Source organism: Falco biarmicus, chromosome 5 (genome assembly GCF_023638135.1).
Source record: "Falco biarmicus isolate bFalBia1 chromosome 5, bFalBia1.pri, whole genome shotgun sequence".
Taxonomy (NCBI): Eukaryota; Metazoa; Chordata; class Aves; order Falconiformes; family Falconidae; genus Falco; species Falco biarmicus.
Window position 1 is genome coordinate 31,209,913 of NC_079292.1, and position 17,338 is coordinate 31,227,250.

The 17,338-nt window shown below is 35.8% G+C and overlaps 1 protein-coding gene across 3 annotated transcripts in view; it reads left to right on the plus strand.

Moving 5' to 3' along the window:
• Positions 1 to 17,338, plus strand: part of PPP1R12A (protein phosphatase 1 regulatory subunit 12A) — a 121,897-nt gene that overhangs the window by 65,128 nt on the left and 39,431 nt on the right. For all 3 annotated transcript variants that reach the window (XM_056338939.1, XM_056338940.1, XM_056338941.1), the window contains 6 exons: positions 6,301 to 6,460; positions 8,357 to 8,501; positions 11,401 to 11,475; positions 11,914 to 12,002; positions 12,127 to 12,284; positions 15,473 to 15,600. In XM_056338939.1, coding sequence (XP_056194914.1) covers positions 6,301 to 6,460; positions 8,357 to 8,501; positions 11,401 to 11,475; positions 11,914 to 12,002; positions 12,127 to 12,284; positions 15,473 to 15,600 — 755 coding nt within the window. The remainder of the gene's footprint in view (positions 1 to 6,300; positions 6,461 to 8,356; positions 8,502 to 11,400; positions 11,476 to 11,913; positions 12,003 to 12,126; positions 12,285 to 15,472; positions 15,601 to 17,338) is intronic.

Genomic DNA, 17,338 nt, shown 5'->3' on the forward strand with positions numbered 1-17,338 from the left:
GGGTGAAATCATAGGAAATATTTAATAATTGTGGATGAGAATGGAATAGAAAGGGTATAAGTATGGATGTGAACTTGTAGTGTATATATTACTAAATCACGAGACAGTTGTCTCAGCACTAAGGTTATAATCATATGCTTTTGATGGCATCCTTAACTTGAATATAACAATATATACGGAAATATTTGTTTGCTATTATCATGATCACTTGGAAAGTGCCTAATTGTGTGTATGTCTTGGCTGTAGAAGTTAATAGCTCTAAAATAGGAACTTAATTGTTTATCTTAATGTGGAATTAACATGGATGCATTGTGACAGTGTCGTCTTTGACTATATATGTAGCTGAATGCAATTATCCCTCTAGCTTTAGTGGTACTCCTCGTATAAAATAACAGTGCTGCAGCTTTGATAATGTGGGTTAACTGTGGGGTCTGTGGAATGGTCATCCCTGTCTCAGTGTTACAGGTAGTGGAAGATCAACCTGTTTATTTTGAAAATAAACCTGAGTGCCAAAAACCCTTACCTCTGTGTAGGTAAAACATGCAGTGTGAAAATTAAGTAGACATTTTCTGTAACATTTTTGCCTTGAAACCTTTTCATGTTTATTTATTCCTACATTGATTATAGTTCCATTTTTGTGTTGCTTAGTTAATGCTGTGAATATGGCTTCCTCAATATTGGCATCAGCAGAGTTGTTTGGTGGCAAAAGATTGCCTGGAAGGATCAGTCCAGGTTCACTTGTGATTTCAGATATGTTTAAATGATGTAATCTGATGTTTATTAGAAACCTGAGGAGAATCAACCATATTAGCTCACCCTTTTTGCTGCTTTTGCAGACCTGTCTTTATAGGAAAAGTTCAAACAGAGCCTTCCAGTTGTGCAGCTATTCAGCCTTCTAGAGATCATCAGTTTGTTTCTTATGCCTAATTTTTACAGGTATCAAATTATGTTATAAGGACATGTATAACTACAGGACAAAAAATGGGTCTCTGGAGGTGCTTAAGTTCACAGGAATAAACTATAGAATACAATACGGTTCAGCTCTATGTGACTGACGGATCTGCAGTGTTTGCTCATCCTGTTTTAGCATTCAGATTCCAAAATATGACCTGTCTAGAGAGGACATGATCAGTGATCCAAATAAATTATCTTGTTTTACAAGTTCTGTTGTAAGGAGTGTTAGACACAAAAGAGAGCTTTTATGGTGTTACTATCCAATGTCTGTCTATCTTCATTTAACGCCATACGTGACACTTCTAAATTATGGCCCTTGATTCAAGCATCTTTCCATATGTCCTATTGTGTGGGCCATAGACCCCCAGACAAGGCCATCTGTGTTCTGCTGAGCATATAGCAGAACGCTGTTGATGCGTAGTAAGTAATGTTGATAGTAATTCTGAACTAATGGACTAGTTATCCTAAACATGAAGCCGTAGCACTCCAGTAGTAAGGAAAACATTTTTCTACCCTAATCTTCAAAGGGGAATTATTGGCTTAATAATTTCCTAAGCTTAAAACCTAGTTTAGTTTTATACTTTGTGAGAAGATAAATTACATACATGCTTAGAGAAGGGGTAAAGATTTGTTGACAGTTACCAACACTTCACAAATAGGGAAACTAGGTGTTTTATGGAAATGATTGCAAAGTAGTGCTGAACAACTATTCTCTTTGCATGCCATCTGTTGTAACTATTTTGTGTGTTATACAAAAAACTTATCTTAGAACCTGCTTTGTTTCTGTGTTGCCGATACCTTCATCATGGGCCAGCCCCATGCATATAGGTGCCACTGCATTCCACGTAATTCTTGATCTTCATTAGGCTTATTCGTATTTGCAATTTCTCTATATGATCCCTTATGTTTCTACTCTGCAGTGTTTCAACATATCATAGTTGTGGAAGTTGTCTTTTGTCAGTAGTGTAAGGTTCTGGTCGCACTGGTGAAAACTAGCAGACCGCAGGGAGGTGCGGCTGTAGTGCTGGCTAGCCCTGGCCAGTTCTAAATGTTGCCTCTCCTTAGGTCTCGAGTAGAGAGAGTTAACTAATGGTTTGGAGCAGTTTTGTAGCTGTTTATCATCGAATGTCCTCTTCAAATTATTTTTAACGGCTTAAGCAGTTATTTTGAATTATAGGAAACATTCTCAGGAGGTGAGTTAGTGGGGAGAGGTGGCGTGAGGTGAATCAGGAGTTCATGGTGCAGCGTGGTAGCTATTATGTAACCATCGGGGAGATCCTTCTCCTTTTACAAGGAGAAGCAAATGTTCCTCATTCTTAATTATAGGTAAATGTAATGAGACTCTCTCAGATGTATTGCTTAACTCAGTTTTGTTTATGTGGATAAAATGCAAACTATTACATTTGTTTATAAACATTCTCTACATGAAGTAAAAAGCGGGTTGACCTTCCCTGCAGTATCTATAAAACATGCCTTTATATGGCTGAGGAGCCCTGAAATTATTAAGCCAATAATTCTGCGTTTAAATTTATGCTGAATTGCATTAAATGCTCACTGACCGGCACGCTGGCTTTAAACCTGTTTGGAACTGTTGAGTAACACTAGTTGATCAGAAAAAAATACGAAAACATTTAACAATGAATTATTAATGATTTAAGAAGTTGTTGGGCTGCCAGAGAGCTTGGGTGACCCGGTGGTGTGAGCGCGCACTGCGGCTGGAGTTGGGCTGGGAGGCAGCGCATTGCCATCTACGGGCCGTATGGAGAAAGCGTTTGGAACCCTGTGACGAGCGTTTTCTTTTTCCCTCGTCTCTTAATAGTGTCTGGAAAACAAAAGCAAGGAGAAAGGTCCGTACAAGGTATCATAAAGGCTGTTTACATTCCATTTTCTGTAGTTAATAATGGGTATTGTATTTAGCTTCTCTCAGAGCAGCTTTTACTCTATGACACAAAGTTTAATTCCCATGTTTGTGTCAGTTATTAATGTGGGATGGTTTATTTAGATTGGCAAGATTCTTGTACTTTCTTCTGTTGATATATGATCAGAAATGTACTGTTTTGTAAAATAATGTATTAATGGAGCCATTAGTCCTCTGCAGCCATTATATCTTGTTTGGGCTTCAGAAATACAATCATTTGTGATATCGTTAGAAGTCTGTATTTGGCTTTAGTTACTTTTTCTGCAAACACATTGCTATTTTTGACATAATTCCCTGGGTCTTTAGTCGTACCTGGAAAGTATGCTTAGGCATTAACCATTTTGAACTTCTGTTCAAGGTCAGGGTTTAGGAGGAGATTTTCCCTGTTCTTCCTTTTAACAAAAGTACCTCAAAATGACCAGCTTCACACATGAACAGTTCTACAACGATAGGAATTTATGTGAGGTCACTCAGGCTGCTAAGGATGCACAGTTAGACCTTGGGCATGTACAAAGGGAATGGACATAAATGTTGACTAACGTGATATGTAAACTATTTATTTGTGTAGTACTGTTTTGCAGGCAAAATTGCCGTGTAAATGGCTGTACTCTATATAGAGTTGTTTTGCCAGGATCTCCTAATCTGCACTGCTGTGTCATTCTGAAAGGCAAGCAGGTGTGAAGGCCTAAGGAAGCTACAGTTTGCAGTAGTGCACGTATCAATATGTAGGAGCCTTCTGGAGGAACACGTGATTATTAATACATTACTGATTCAGAGTTCCTGGTTTTCATTCTTTATCTGTCAGTCATAAAGATTATTAGAGATGTAAAATCTAATCTCTACTCCGATTTTTATTTAGTCATGGATTGTCTTGAGAGAGACAGTTTTATAAACTTTTATGTGTTTAATTTTTACCACAGCTTCTTTCAAGCAAGTACCTTTTAGCTTTTTCCTCTGCTTAGTGCTTCAACAATCTTCCTACATCTTGCAGACAGCCTCCAGATTATGAGTTTTCATCGGTTTCTGATAAAACTTAATTTTATTAATTTTTATTAAATTGCCAAGACTGAAGTGATTGGTTTAGTTAAGTGGACAAATCTAGTGGTTTGGTCAGCTGTTTAGAACACTTTGTGTATAACCTGCCTTAGTTATTTAATGAAATTTAGTAAAATTTTATATTTTCATTTGTCCTTAGCATAAACTTTACCAGATTCACTTAGTGAACAGAGTCTTTTCTCGCATTGATTTTTTTGTGTGAGTGTGTTTTGCTTTTTGGTTGCTTGCTTTTTATAGTTTGTGGTTTTTTTTTTTTAATATGTTTGTAGACAGGGAGTATCTGTTACAGTGTGAATTGACTGAAGAATAATACGCAAGAAGTGAACTCTGTTGTAGCACTTTCATATGCTACCGCAAACCAAACAAATGAAACAAATGACATGTTGTATTTCCAAAAGCACATAATAATTACTTTCCTTCTTTCTGCATTTCAGGAAATTTTGATTTGGGCATGTCATTTTCAAGGATTTTCTTGCTCTGCAATTGGGGAATTGCAGCATCTGTGAAATACTAATTCATGTGTAGCATAATAGATAAGATCAGTCTGCTATCCGCTGCCTTAAGTGTATTTCAGCAGTGCCAATATAATTGCTTTCAGTTTGCCAGTTTGTTGCTTTGGCTTTCTACTTGCCAGTGGATTGATAAGAGCTTGATGAATCTGTTTTATTACAATGTTTTACCATTTTTTTTACACAGTAGAATGATGCATTGAACTACAGACGATCATCTTTATTACCTATGTCATTTCATTTTGTGGTATTAATAATTTCTTTTAGTGAAGGCCACTTTCTCCCTTAGCTCAGTTTCTGCTGCATGGCTAAATGGGCAGCAGTCAAGTTGGATTTCGTTTGGTTTCCATTTTCTGGGGGTTCACTTGCCCTGTAAAGGACTAATAGCTCACAGTTTCTTTGAATACATTAGAGCCTGAAATGGCTGTTTATTATAAAACCTTTGAAAAATAATTATAATGATTTGATTATGTAGAGTAGTTTTGAAAAGAGATGTTCTAGCTTTGCGTAGTCTCTGTTTGAGGTCTGCTTTATATTGTGCTTCAGTTGAGCAGGGGAGTTACATGATAGAAACAAGTTTGCTAGAGAAAAACAGTTTGGGGGTGAATGAAACTTCAGCAGAAAATACTGGAAGAAAGTATAATTAGATCTGAGTCAAGGAGCATCTAAAGTAATTTACAAATCATCTTAACTTCTGTTTTATAGGCTGTAAGGACTACTGCTGAGGTTTGTGGGTTTATCTAGTAAATCAGTACCTTTTTTCTCGTTTCACTTGTTTTTATTATATCAGAGTTAATGCTTTGCTCCACAAGAAATCAAAAAGTTCAGAAGACAGAAGTGTGTATTTCCCAAGTCCCTGCATACCAGTGTCTAATATTAGACAAATCATACATACAAAATAATTTTTCTGAAAGTTGATCCACTGATTTTGTAAGAAGTCAACCGATACAATTTGTGCTCTTGATGCCCACAATTCTGAAGTCCCTTTTCATCACAAAAGTTGTCACCATTCAGTCAGTATAGATAGAGCAATGCTTGTGCATTGTTCTCTTCAAGACCCCTTTCCTGCTGTGTTCTTTAGATCACTCCATATGGTAGTAATTAAAACATGATTCAGATACATGCTTTGCTTTGCCATTCAGGGTTTGGGTGTTGCTGTTCTTTAAGCTGTTTAACTTGATGTGTATACTTGTAAATGTTATATTGCATTTCTCCCTTTTCGTCAGTGTATGGTAATTTTTTATGAGATGTACTATAAAAAATTTTCAATGTTTTGGTTTGGTTTTTTTACCTGAGATACAAAGGGAGATTTCCAAAGTCTTGGCTGTTTAATTTGTGTTTCACAGTGATAGAAGACAAACTAGAAATTTTTTACAAAGTATAAGAAATATAGCTCCATCTTCCTTACCATCAGTGTTGAGAAGCTAGGCTGTTCCTCTTCCCTTAGCTATGTCCTCGTAAAAAAAAATTGTAGCTGTTTTCTGCTTTCTACAGATACGTTGAACCAGACTTATATTTTGGTGCTTAGAAGGTTAAAATACAATTTATCTCTTTTTTTCTAGTGATTATTACTGTGATGGTAGACATTCTTAAAATTGAAGAGCTGTTTTTAGTAGCTTTCTGGTTTTGATGGGGGAATGACTGCATTATGCATGCAAAGTGTCATGCAATAATGGATGTTTCCATAACCTCTTGGGATTAGTCTTCAAAAAAGATAGCCGTATCTAACAGTGAACATTATTCATATTGTTTAGCTGTTATTTTGTTTCACATAAACATGGTATAAGATTTATTACGTAACTGAATTAAAGTATTTGACCTAAAATATTTTGTATGCTCTTTCCCCTTCCTGATCTGAATTAGGGGTTGATATAGAGGCAGCTCGAAAAGAAGAGGAAAGAATAATGCTAAGAGACGCAAGACAGTGGCTCAACAGTGGCCATATAAATGATGTCAGGCATGCAAAATCTGGTGGTACAGCACTTCATGTAGCTGCTGCTAAGGGCTATACAGAAGTCTTAAAGTAAGTGTGATTTAAATGGAAATTTTTCATAATTGGTTGTCTGGTTGATGTAATGCTGCTTGGAATTGATAGGATTGGACACTTACGATTTTAGGGGGTTGTATCTTGGAAAATAATAAACTCTGGAACTATCTTTTCCTCAAAGGTTGATACTATATTTTTGAACACTCATAAATCATGGGGCTGTTACTTTTGTCATTCAAAATATGAGCACAGTGTACATACTGAGCCTGAATACGAGCCTGAATACTTATGTAAAGGTTGACAAAAAACTTACACTGTTTATATGGCCAACTGTGTAAACAAGCTTAGTACCATTTTATAATGCCAGTTGGTTGATGCATATTTTCAAGACACCATATTTATTTCCATACATTAAGCAGGGTTTGTATTAGGTTTTTAGACCTAAGGAACCTAAGAATTTAATTTTGCCTTTTTGATATTGTTGAAAATCATGACTCTTGAAATTTTTCCAGGAAAGCTTCAGACTATTGGTGTCCCATAATGCACAGGTAGCTTTTCATTAGTACAATACAAATAAATACTGTAACAGAGCCTTAATTTGTTCTTCATCAAAGCTCTGCTTTTACTGAAGTAAAGCATACTTAATAATACATTGCTTTACTGTGGTTATAAATGTATTTGGCTGCTTTAACAATACTGGGAACAGTTACATATTGTAACAAGAATGAAGATGAGCACGCACCCTGACTGTGTAAGTATTGCTACCTTTAAGGTCTGCAGAGCCTTGTAATGCTTTGTCAACACAGAAATTGAATGACAGAGCTTTTTTAATCATTATAACCATTAAATCTAGTTTACTGAGTGGCAGTGCTGCTTCAATAAACCATGGTGCTTCAACATGATGAAGATAAATTATTCTGTTAGAAAATAATAACTTTGTTTTAGAATAGCATGTGTCTGTAAGGGAGTTGTATCTACAATGTTTTGGGGTTTTTTAAGCTCTCTGTTACTCTTTTTGTGTAGTCCAGTCCACGTACTTTTCCTAGGATGGGGAAAAAATGTGTGTGTGCAGGCAATTTTTGTGATGGCTTCAAAATATCAAAAATGTGTGCTCTCTGTAGGATGCAAGACTAAAAGACCAAGACATTGCAGCAGAGTACGTGTGAAAGTTGACTCATTGGAGGATATTAGTAGAAGTGTATTGGCTCTTGAGAAAGAGAGCCAATTTTTTGAGAAGAATACTTCACGATTATGTGGCTTTTAAAAATTATGGGCAGCGTTTCAGGGAGCTGATAGCCCTTTACACAAAACTGTTTCTCAGGTTAGGTGTCTGTTGTCACTTTGACACTCACATCAGAACCATGCTGAATTTGAGTGTTGAATGCAGGCTGAAAAGCAGCTCTTCTATTTGAGGAGCTCTGCTCTCTCTCAGAGAGCAATTGAAGCACATAAACACTAGGTTGTTATAATATCAAATGTTAATGACAGGAGGAGATACAAGTTTCAAGCAACTAATATTAGAATAGGAGGAAATTGTAATCATTTACTAGATAAGATCACTGTATCTAACAATTTTTGGCATTTTACAGCTCTCCTTTCCTTAAAACGGCATTTCTCTATTACTGCACATGTAGAGAAAAATCTCTTAACTCTATAGAAAGAATGGACTTTGAATGAAGAGCAAGTGAATAAAGAAGAAAATAGAAAAGGCTATTTTTCCTGAATTTTCCTTAAAAATATACATACCTACTGAAGAATGAAAAGGCAAATGTTTCTGTAAAGAGACAAAATTAATCAGTTGTCAGTGGTGCAACTAAAATATGTATGATGAAAAAGGAGAAGGGATGTTATTGTAGAATAATGTTATGATTTTGTACCAATTTATTTATCCCTGTCAGTAGTGTCAAGATCTAATTCTTTAAATTTCTTTAGGCTTTTAATACAGGCTCGCTACGATGTAAATATTAAAGATTATGATGGCTGGACACCACTTCATGCTGCTGCTCACTGGGGTAAAGAAGAAGCATGTCGCATTTTAGTGGAAAACCTATGTGATATGGAGGCTGTCAACAAAGTGGTAGGATTTTTATGTAATCCTTGTCAAGATACAAAGTTCTGGTCTCTAAAGTGACTTTAGAAGCCAGGGTAAGAAAAGTGATGATAAACTGCTGTTTACTGTACGTGGAGCTTTATATAATGCATGTTTTGTCAAAACAGCATGCTTGTGCTCAAAACTAAATTCTCCGATTGTCTTATTTCTAGGCCCGCTTTATGCTTAGTTCTATATTAAATTATCCATGTAATCTTTGACATGGAAATTCAAAATAGAATGGGTTTCTTGACATTTCAGAGGCACAAAATTAGTGACTTGATGGATTGCATAGAGGCTTTCATTTGGTCACTAAAGACGATGATGCCTTTGGGTAGTGTTTTAACTCTTACAATCAGCTTGTGTTGGCGTACTAAGGAGTTATCAGTATATGCTGGTTTGGGTGCACTGGAAGAAACTTGTAGGCATTTCTGGACTTCTAGACATAACTTGAATGCTTCCAAAGCTTTATTTCCTTGACTTCTATGCAAAGGCCTGCATAGCTTGCTGACTTTGCAAGATCGCGCTCCCAACAGATATAAATACATTCATGATTCACATAGGCGTCGCAAGGATCCAGAGCTTTTCATTCAGCTGTGTAAATGCTAAAGCTCTCTTTCTTCTCTTTGCAGTATATTTTACAGATAGATTCTTACCTAGTTCCAATTTCTGTCAATATGTATATATGTAAAATACCTGCCCAACTTTTAAGATGGTTTCTTCATATAATTTTTCTATGATCTTCTTAAAATAAATTAGGGAAATATACAGATGCAGATCATGAAATAGCAAGTGTTTATTCTGTATAAGGGCCAAACTACTGCTGCTTAACATTTTTAGTCTTTGATGACTTTTTCTGCTTTAGAAATTGAAGTTCTTATAATAAAATCAAAGAAATATGGAATTAAATTTCAAATAGCTTCAACTCTGTATAATCCTTATATAACTTCTAAATATCAGCAGTATAACTGTATTTTGTATCAGGCAATCAAAAACTGATGCAATTAACTGAAGGAGGTTTATAAAGTTAACCATCGGACTTTTTACTGGGGTTGTGAATATGTGGAGGGTGGTATTGCAGAGCACTCTTTCATGAAAGTATGTTCAAATCAACCTGGGCAAGAGTAAGAATAAATAAGGTACAGAGAGTTATAAGCTGTTTTATTTGGTGTATGGGATTGTCTGTGCAAGCTAGGAAAGCTTTTCCTGTTGTGTTCTTAGGTAAGCTGGTAAGCATTTTTGCTTTGGGAGATAGGAAGATTGAAAACTCCTTTGGATTTTGTTTCAGTTGTAGGTGCTTAGCTTCTCAGAGAACTCAGGCATTATTGTTTAGGCACTTGACTTCAGGTATTAACTTTTATGGATTGGGTTCAGATACAACCTTCCAACTACAACAGTTTTTTGCAAAGTGATTTTTTTGTGGTCAGGGTAGGTTAACTCATATTTTTTGGAAATAAATCCATTTAATAGCTACCTAAAAATAGAAGGCCAGATTAAAAACTGTAGTCATAATGCAGATATAAACTTGAGATAATTTTGTTGTTTAGTTTCCAGATTAGTGCTGTTTTATACTAAATGGAATAGTTCAAATGTCAGAGGACCTCAAGCTATTTTGGGTAATGCTTCTTGAAAGATGCACGTGCTTCTATATGGTCAGAAGTTTTATGGATATGAAAACTAGTAGTTTGACAGTCCATCCTTTCTAACCAGTTAAGATAGCTTTCACAGTGTAATAAGGAATATATTTGCCTTTAGCTAACGTTTTGAGGAGCTCAAGTAAGCAGAGACAAATACGTACACCTTTAATTATCCTTATAATCTGCTGTGACCACTTTAAAATGGCAGCTCTGTCTTTATTGCGGGTTATTGTACAGAAGTACTTACTTGACCAATCTTGTCGTGATGCTCCCAACATTTCTGTGTCTACCCAGCACGTTGATGCAGCTGCATTTATTATACCAGTGGATCTAGGACTTTGCTTAGAATCCAGCCTTCTATTTGAATGCACATTTCCAAATAGGAAACATTGTATTGCAGTATCAAAGTAAGTTAGGCTTTCTTTGTGAAACTGTGTGAGCTTCAGCCCTTATCATCTTCAAGTAGAGATGAAGAAAGGGAATTTTTTATATCTTTACCAATTTAAACCTTAAAGATAGAATCTCATGTCCGGTGGGTATCTGGCGTACCTGAGAATCGCAGTGACTATGTAGATGTAAGATACGGCAAGCTGAAGAAATTCCAGGTGACAGCATTACTCTGTGTTAATGAATCACATGATGGTCTGTTTATTCAAGTATGTCCAATGGAAATCATACACCGAGGGGGGACAATGGTTGTAGCAGATCTTTTCTAAAATGGATTGTAAAATGTAAAATACAGTTTTACTGTAAGAATGTTAAAGCATGACCACTTAAATTTAGTAAGTTTGCTTAAATAATTTACACTTTAAAAAAACATGCTGTATATGGTAGTCTAAGATGGGCAGGATACTGAACTGCTCAGGATCCATCCATACAGCTGCCATTGGAATAGTTGTTTGGAACCAATATTGTGGGAATCACATTCCTTGAGTCTACTTTTTGTTGGTAGTGTTGGTTTCCTTCAAAGGACAGAAAATTCTTTTTGAAGTCTTGCTTTTATCTCCTAAAAAATATGTTTGCTCATCAGCTATGGATGTTTCTGTTTCAGTTCCCCCAAAAAAGTAATATTGCAAAATCGGTTTCAACTACTGACAGACTAACAGTTTGTAATAGAGCTTGGCTTACACTTTCTAATTTTTCTCTCTGAATGTGCTCCTTACCTGCATCATCATGTGATAAGGCATCATAATCTGTTATATGTAAATTCTGCTGTACAGTTATGGTGTTTAATTCTTCCCTTTCTCCAGGGGCAGACAGCATTTGATGTGGCAGATGAAGATATTCTAGGATATTTAGAAGAATTACAAAAGAAGCAGAATCTGGTAGGCCTTTTCTATGTAAAGATGTATATCTCTGTGTGTATGTTATACTTTATTGTACACATGATTGTGGTGTACAGCTCAGAAGCATATAGATTAAAAACAAAGGTTTGATTTGGGACTTCAACTCAGGTAATGCCGCAGTCATATCAAAAGATCTTTTATGCCCTTGTGTGGTCAATTATGGTGACCCAAAATCCTTGGAAAAAAGAAGGTGCTGTTCTTCTTATCTGATGGGCATTTTATGATCTGAAGCATCAACGACGAGTAACTTGCTTGGAATAACAGTTTCGGAGATTTTAGAATTTTTAACTTGAACACATTGAAAGCTTATACACATTCTAGTGTTTGTAGTAGTTGGAGAAGATTTCTGTCCAATTGTGATTTTGTCACACTGACACCATTCAATCAATTTAACTGCTCCTTTTACATGTTTCAAAGCTTCATAGTGAAAAACGGGAAAAGAAATCTCCCCTAATTGAATCCACAGCCAACATGGATAATAATCAGACACAGAAAACATTCAAAAAGTAAGTAAACTAGGAAGAAGTATAAGCTCTTCATAAAAAAGATAACAAGCTGTCACGAAGTTCTACTTGACAAGCTTTAGTAAATTTTTTAAGTCTTAGTAAGTATTTTTCTTTTCAAACTCAGTAAGGAAACATTGATTATGGAGCAAGAAAAGAATGCATCTAGTATAGAGTCTCTGGAGCAAGAAAAAGCAGATGAGGAAGAAGAGGGAAAGAAGGATGAATCCAGTTGTTCTAGTGAAGAGGAAGAAGATGACGATTCAGAATCTGAAGCAGAGACAGGTACGTTATTTGGAGTATTGTCTGTCTTTAAGTTTTTACTTTATGAACTTATTTAATATCACATGATAGAGAGTTAAATATCTGTAAGTTTCACCTATTCTTCTGCATTGCACGAAGCTTCCAGTCATTTTAAAGCAAGTTTATATATGTTTAAAGTCAAGTCATAACAGATCAAACAGATGTCTTTACTACTTAGGTTAAAGCTATTAACAAACTTATTTGATTGCTACTTAATAATTGATACTTTTAATTCAATAGTTGGAATAATACAAGCCTTAAGCAGCATGTCAGAAAACACTGAAGTTAGAAAATCAAATCCGAAATGAAGGCTTCACAGTTTGCTTGTGGAACTGGTGCAGAGATTGAAACAGCAGAAGTGCAAACATTTGCAATTGGTTTTCCCATCCTGAAGTAATTAGCAATTAATTTGGCAGTCTTGGCTCAGGTATTCATAAAGTAATGGTGCATATATTTTCAGTGTATACTGAAATGAAAAAATACTGTTATTTTAATATTAACAGTTGCTTCATATACAACTTCATTTCAAGAGGAATGTTCTTTGAAAAGTTTGGAATTGAATGCAGATTAAAATGTTCCTTTTTACTTCTTTCTTCAGTTGAATTTGGGGGGGGGGGGGGGGGGAGGTTCTTGGAACAATTACCAGAGTTTTAAAGGAAATAGTGATGTAAGAACAGCATAGCATCTTTTTCTTTCATATCAGAAAACAAATGTCAGGCAATCAGTCTTTAAAAATGTATGTTCAAGACTAATAAGGAATTTTAGAATTTCAGTGCAGCAATACAATACATGGACATAGATGTGATTAGAAAGATCTTGTTAATATTTTATACTTAGCTTTTTAATATAAGTAACCCTTTTCAGTGAGATGTCCATTCCCATTTTAAAATACTCTTTCCAATTTTTTCACCTGAAAAGATAAGACCATGGAGGGATTTTAGATGTAACCAATATATCATAAATATTTAATATAGGCAGATACTAAAAATAAGTTGCAACACCAAACTGTCTATTATGGCTTAATTATTTTTGTATTTTGAAGTAAACCAACATTTTAGTGTTAAGCTGGAAAAAATGTCTGTCAGGTTTTATCATTAGTCTTTCACCTTGGTATATTTGCATCCCTTATTTACAGAGACTGAGCTTTGATAAACTCAAAGTGCTTGTAGTATATAACATGTAGTAATTTCTCAGTCACTGAACTAACTGTGTCTCCTGAACTTTATGACTCTAGTAACTGTGTTCTCTTCGTTACCAGTAGATAGTTTGTGCCAGGAAAATTTGACTGTGTCACAAGAATTAATTTATGTAAACTTTGGGGTTTTTAATATCAACAAGGCTTTATCATACTTTATTTGGCAAACTAGACTTTAAGCTTTTCCCTGCAGAGCTGCATCCCTCAATTCCAAGCTTGTACTTTCCCTTTTTTCCCATTATTCAGCTTAAAGTAATTTTCTGTTGAAAAATCTTAAGAATATAAGGAGCGTTCTGGTTGTAAAATATTTTAATAGGATTCAGTATTCTGAAGTCCTGGATACTGTGATTTCTGTGTTTTCCTAAAACTTACATTCTGTTTCACTGTTTCTCTGATTATGTGAAAATACAATTTAAAAATAAACACACTTCTGCCTGTAAGACCAAGATGGGAAATATGAATATAAAGCTGGCATCTCCTAAAGGACAGCAAAACATGCTGAATTATAAAATTTTCAGCAGTTCCATTTTTTTACCTTACTTTGAGGTAGTTCAGTGTTTTTTGAAGGTTAGTCAATGTTAGCTCAGTCATGCGTACAACTATTTTCTTCTTGTCCTTGAAATAATTTCGGAATACAGTTGTGAAAAAAACATTTTTCTCCTTCCATGCTTTCACTCCTGATAACTTTTTCTATATATTTTAAAGCTGTTTTACTCATTTGCAAATTTCCGGATCTGCCTGCGTGTCATCTCAAATTATACTCTGTCTACATTGCCCTGTTGAACTTTTAATCACCATGCCCTAGAAGTTTACCACCATTTTTCACTTGTGTTTAAAAAGAACTTCTCATTAAGTGCACTGTTAGTAAGCTGGTTTTTTATATTTGTATTTGTTTACTGCATAAGTAATTATTCAAAACATCTATTCAACTATGTCCATAACTAAAACAAGTGTATAATAGCAATATCATTAATGATACAATTTCCAGTCATAGATTAGTACGTTGTTGAATTTGAATGTTAGATGAGAGAACACCCCATGAAAACATTGCATACTTTCTAAATTAACTGCTCCTATGCTGCATGGGTAGTGTAGGCATAAAGGTATGTTTATAGTAGGGCCAAAACCAGTGGGGATTGAACCCCATGTTGCTCTGTACTGCACAGATGGGATGTAGCATCCCACTCCAAAGAATGTGCAATTTGGATAGGTGAAACAGAAGTGAAGCATAAGATTATGAAGCTCAAGCAAGTGCAGTGACAACCATGACATTTTCTGTATGTTTGCGTAAGTGGGGTTAAGGTACAGAGAGAAGGGACAGAGGAAGAAATATGCACAGGAAGAACAAAGCGGAAGAGGGTACAGTAGGTAGGCAATGAAACTTAGGTAGGAAAAACAAGGGACAAAATAGAAAGTCAGACCTCTGAAAGGCAAGTAAATGCCTCAGCTCTCATTCTAATGACCAGAATCCCTGGCTGGGTTCTCTGCGCAGTTAAATTTTTTCTTTGCACTCAACATACACAGTTATTTGAAAATAAATGTTTTATGTGGAATTAGCATCTTCTGTAGTTCAAATTGACTGTTAATTGCGAACATACCTCCTACTGTTAAATCTTTATGGTCATGAGCATTCTACTAAAATACAGGCTGTTTGGGGAGGCTGTGGAATCTCTGTCTGTAGAGGTTTTCAAGGCCTGACTCATCAAAGCCCTGAGAAACCCGGTCTGTATGCAATATTGACCCTGCTTTGAGCAGGAAAAAAATGTTACGTGCCTGACTGTTACAGAAAAAAGATGGACCTAACTTATACAGATTGGGAGTGAGATGGGAAAACAAAAACTGAGAAACAAATAATAAAATGCTGTTTGGAAAGGTAACTGTCAAGTTTCTTCAAAAGAAATTCAATTCTGTGTTGTAAAAGTGAAGAAATTTTGAATTAAAAAATTAAAACCATGATCTTATACATATTTTGCAGATAAGACCAAAACCTTGGCAGCTGTAACTAATAATGCGAATACCACAAGTATGCAGTCAGCATCAGTAGCTGTGACCACACCTTCAGTAGCCAGTGGCCAAGGGGCACCTACATCACCTGTTAAAAAGGTAAAACAAAATACCTTTCTTTGTATGCTTACACAGAAGAATAGAATTCTAAAATTACATTTTTTGGTTTTTGTATAAAAACTGGATTGGGTTATCCAGTGAATTGATGAAAATATGGACAGTTTCCTAAAATATTTTGGGGTTTTGCAGAAGCTATGTTCAATGTTTTTAAATTTTGAATTATTTTGATCCTAAACAGGGATCTAAAATACAGAACTATGAAATATCTCAACATAAGTCCTTTCAAAAAAACAAAAATCTGTTGCACAGTGAGTGGAGTTCTTGTTTTTCTGAAGCTAAACTTCATCTTTTGAAAGTCTTTGCTGTGCCAGACTCCCCCAAAATTTATAGAAACTACAGTTCTAGTGTCTCTTTTTGCCTATATTTGTGATGTACTTAAGGCAAGGGAGGCAGTCCTGACTAAGGTACTTTCAGGAGTCCTTGGAAGCATTCATCTGGTGCTTAGGCACAGAAGTTGAAAATGACACCTGAAATAAGTAGAAGTCCCAACCGTGATTTCAGTATTGTTAGGACCTCATGGAAGAGCTGAAGAATTGGGACACATACTTTATTCAATGAACAGCTCAAAAACACATCTAGCAAAGCCATATTTTGTGCAGGAAGCTTTTTACAGCTTGATGTGAGAAGTTAATGGGAATTTATTTCAGTTTTGCTTGTCAGAGGGAAGATATGTATGCCTGAAGACAAAAAATTACAGTAGATGATAATACATAGTCAGAAGGTGGTATACAAGTTAAACTTTTTAAGGTATCAAAGAAACTGGGTAGTAAGCCATTAAGGCATTTGCCTATCATTACAACTGTTCTATACACATCATAATCAAAGCGTAACCCTCTACTGACGCTTCTGAAAAGGGTCTTGAGGAGAAATGGCAGTCATGATGTACCGAAGCCACAGCAGAGAGAGATGTACTGCTGTGTATATTATGTATTGTATTTAGCTCCAGGGAGCATACTGGAGTCCTATTTTCATATTCTCAATAGAAACTACTGATGATTCATCTTACAAAGTATACTTTAGTGTAACGGATGCAGGGAATATATTGCCCAACTGCATCATACTATGTAATACTGTACAGTAGGGTTGGGCCAACCTTTCTGATCCCAAGCACTGCTTTACAAAAATGATTGTGGCTGATGTCCACAAGTTTTATCTCAAGAAACATGAGAGCTAAAGGGGAATTGCAGGCATGGCTCACTGGCAGCAATGACTACTGTTTCCCCTCGCTGAGCTTTGTGGCTGGGCAGACAGCTAGATTCCAGGGCAATCTTGTGATGTTAATCTAAACTGGCTGGGTCAGTAAGGAATTATGGTTCTCTGTCATGGGAGCTGCATTTGCATTGCTCAGGAGCTGTGCAGACCTCAGAAGCCGCAAGTTCTCCGCACAAACCATAGCAAATGCATAAGGGAGGGAAGACATTGTGAGTAATTGCTCATTTGCTAGCTGTGACCAACAGGAATTGAATTCAAATATATAGTGTGACTTTTAATGCAAGGAAATAGCCTACTTCATATATTTATTTTTTGAAATCACTTCAGTAATACAAGCATTTTGGCAGTTGGGCGGTTTAATGGATGTGTTCACTTAGGTTTTTTACTGCACTTAGACTCTCCAGTGTGCAAAGAAAATTCAGATATCTAATACTTACTAAGACACTGTGTTTTTCTTATAATTGTCTGAACTTTATCTTGAAGTCAGAAGTTTCCTAGCTTGTCC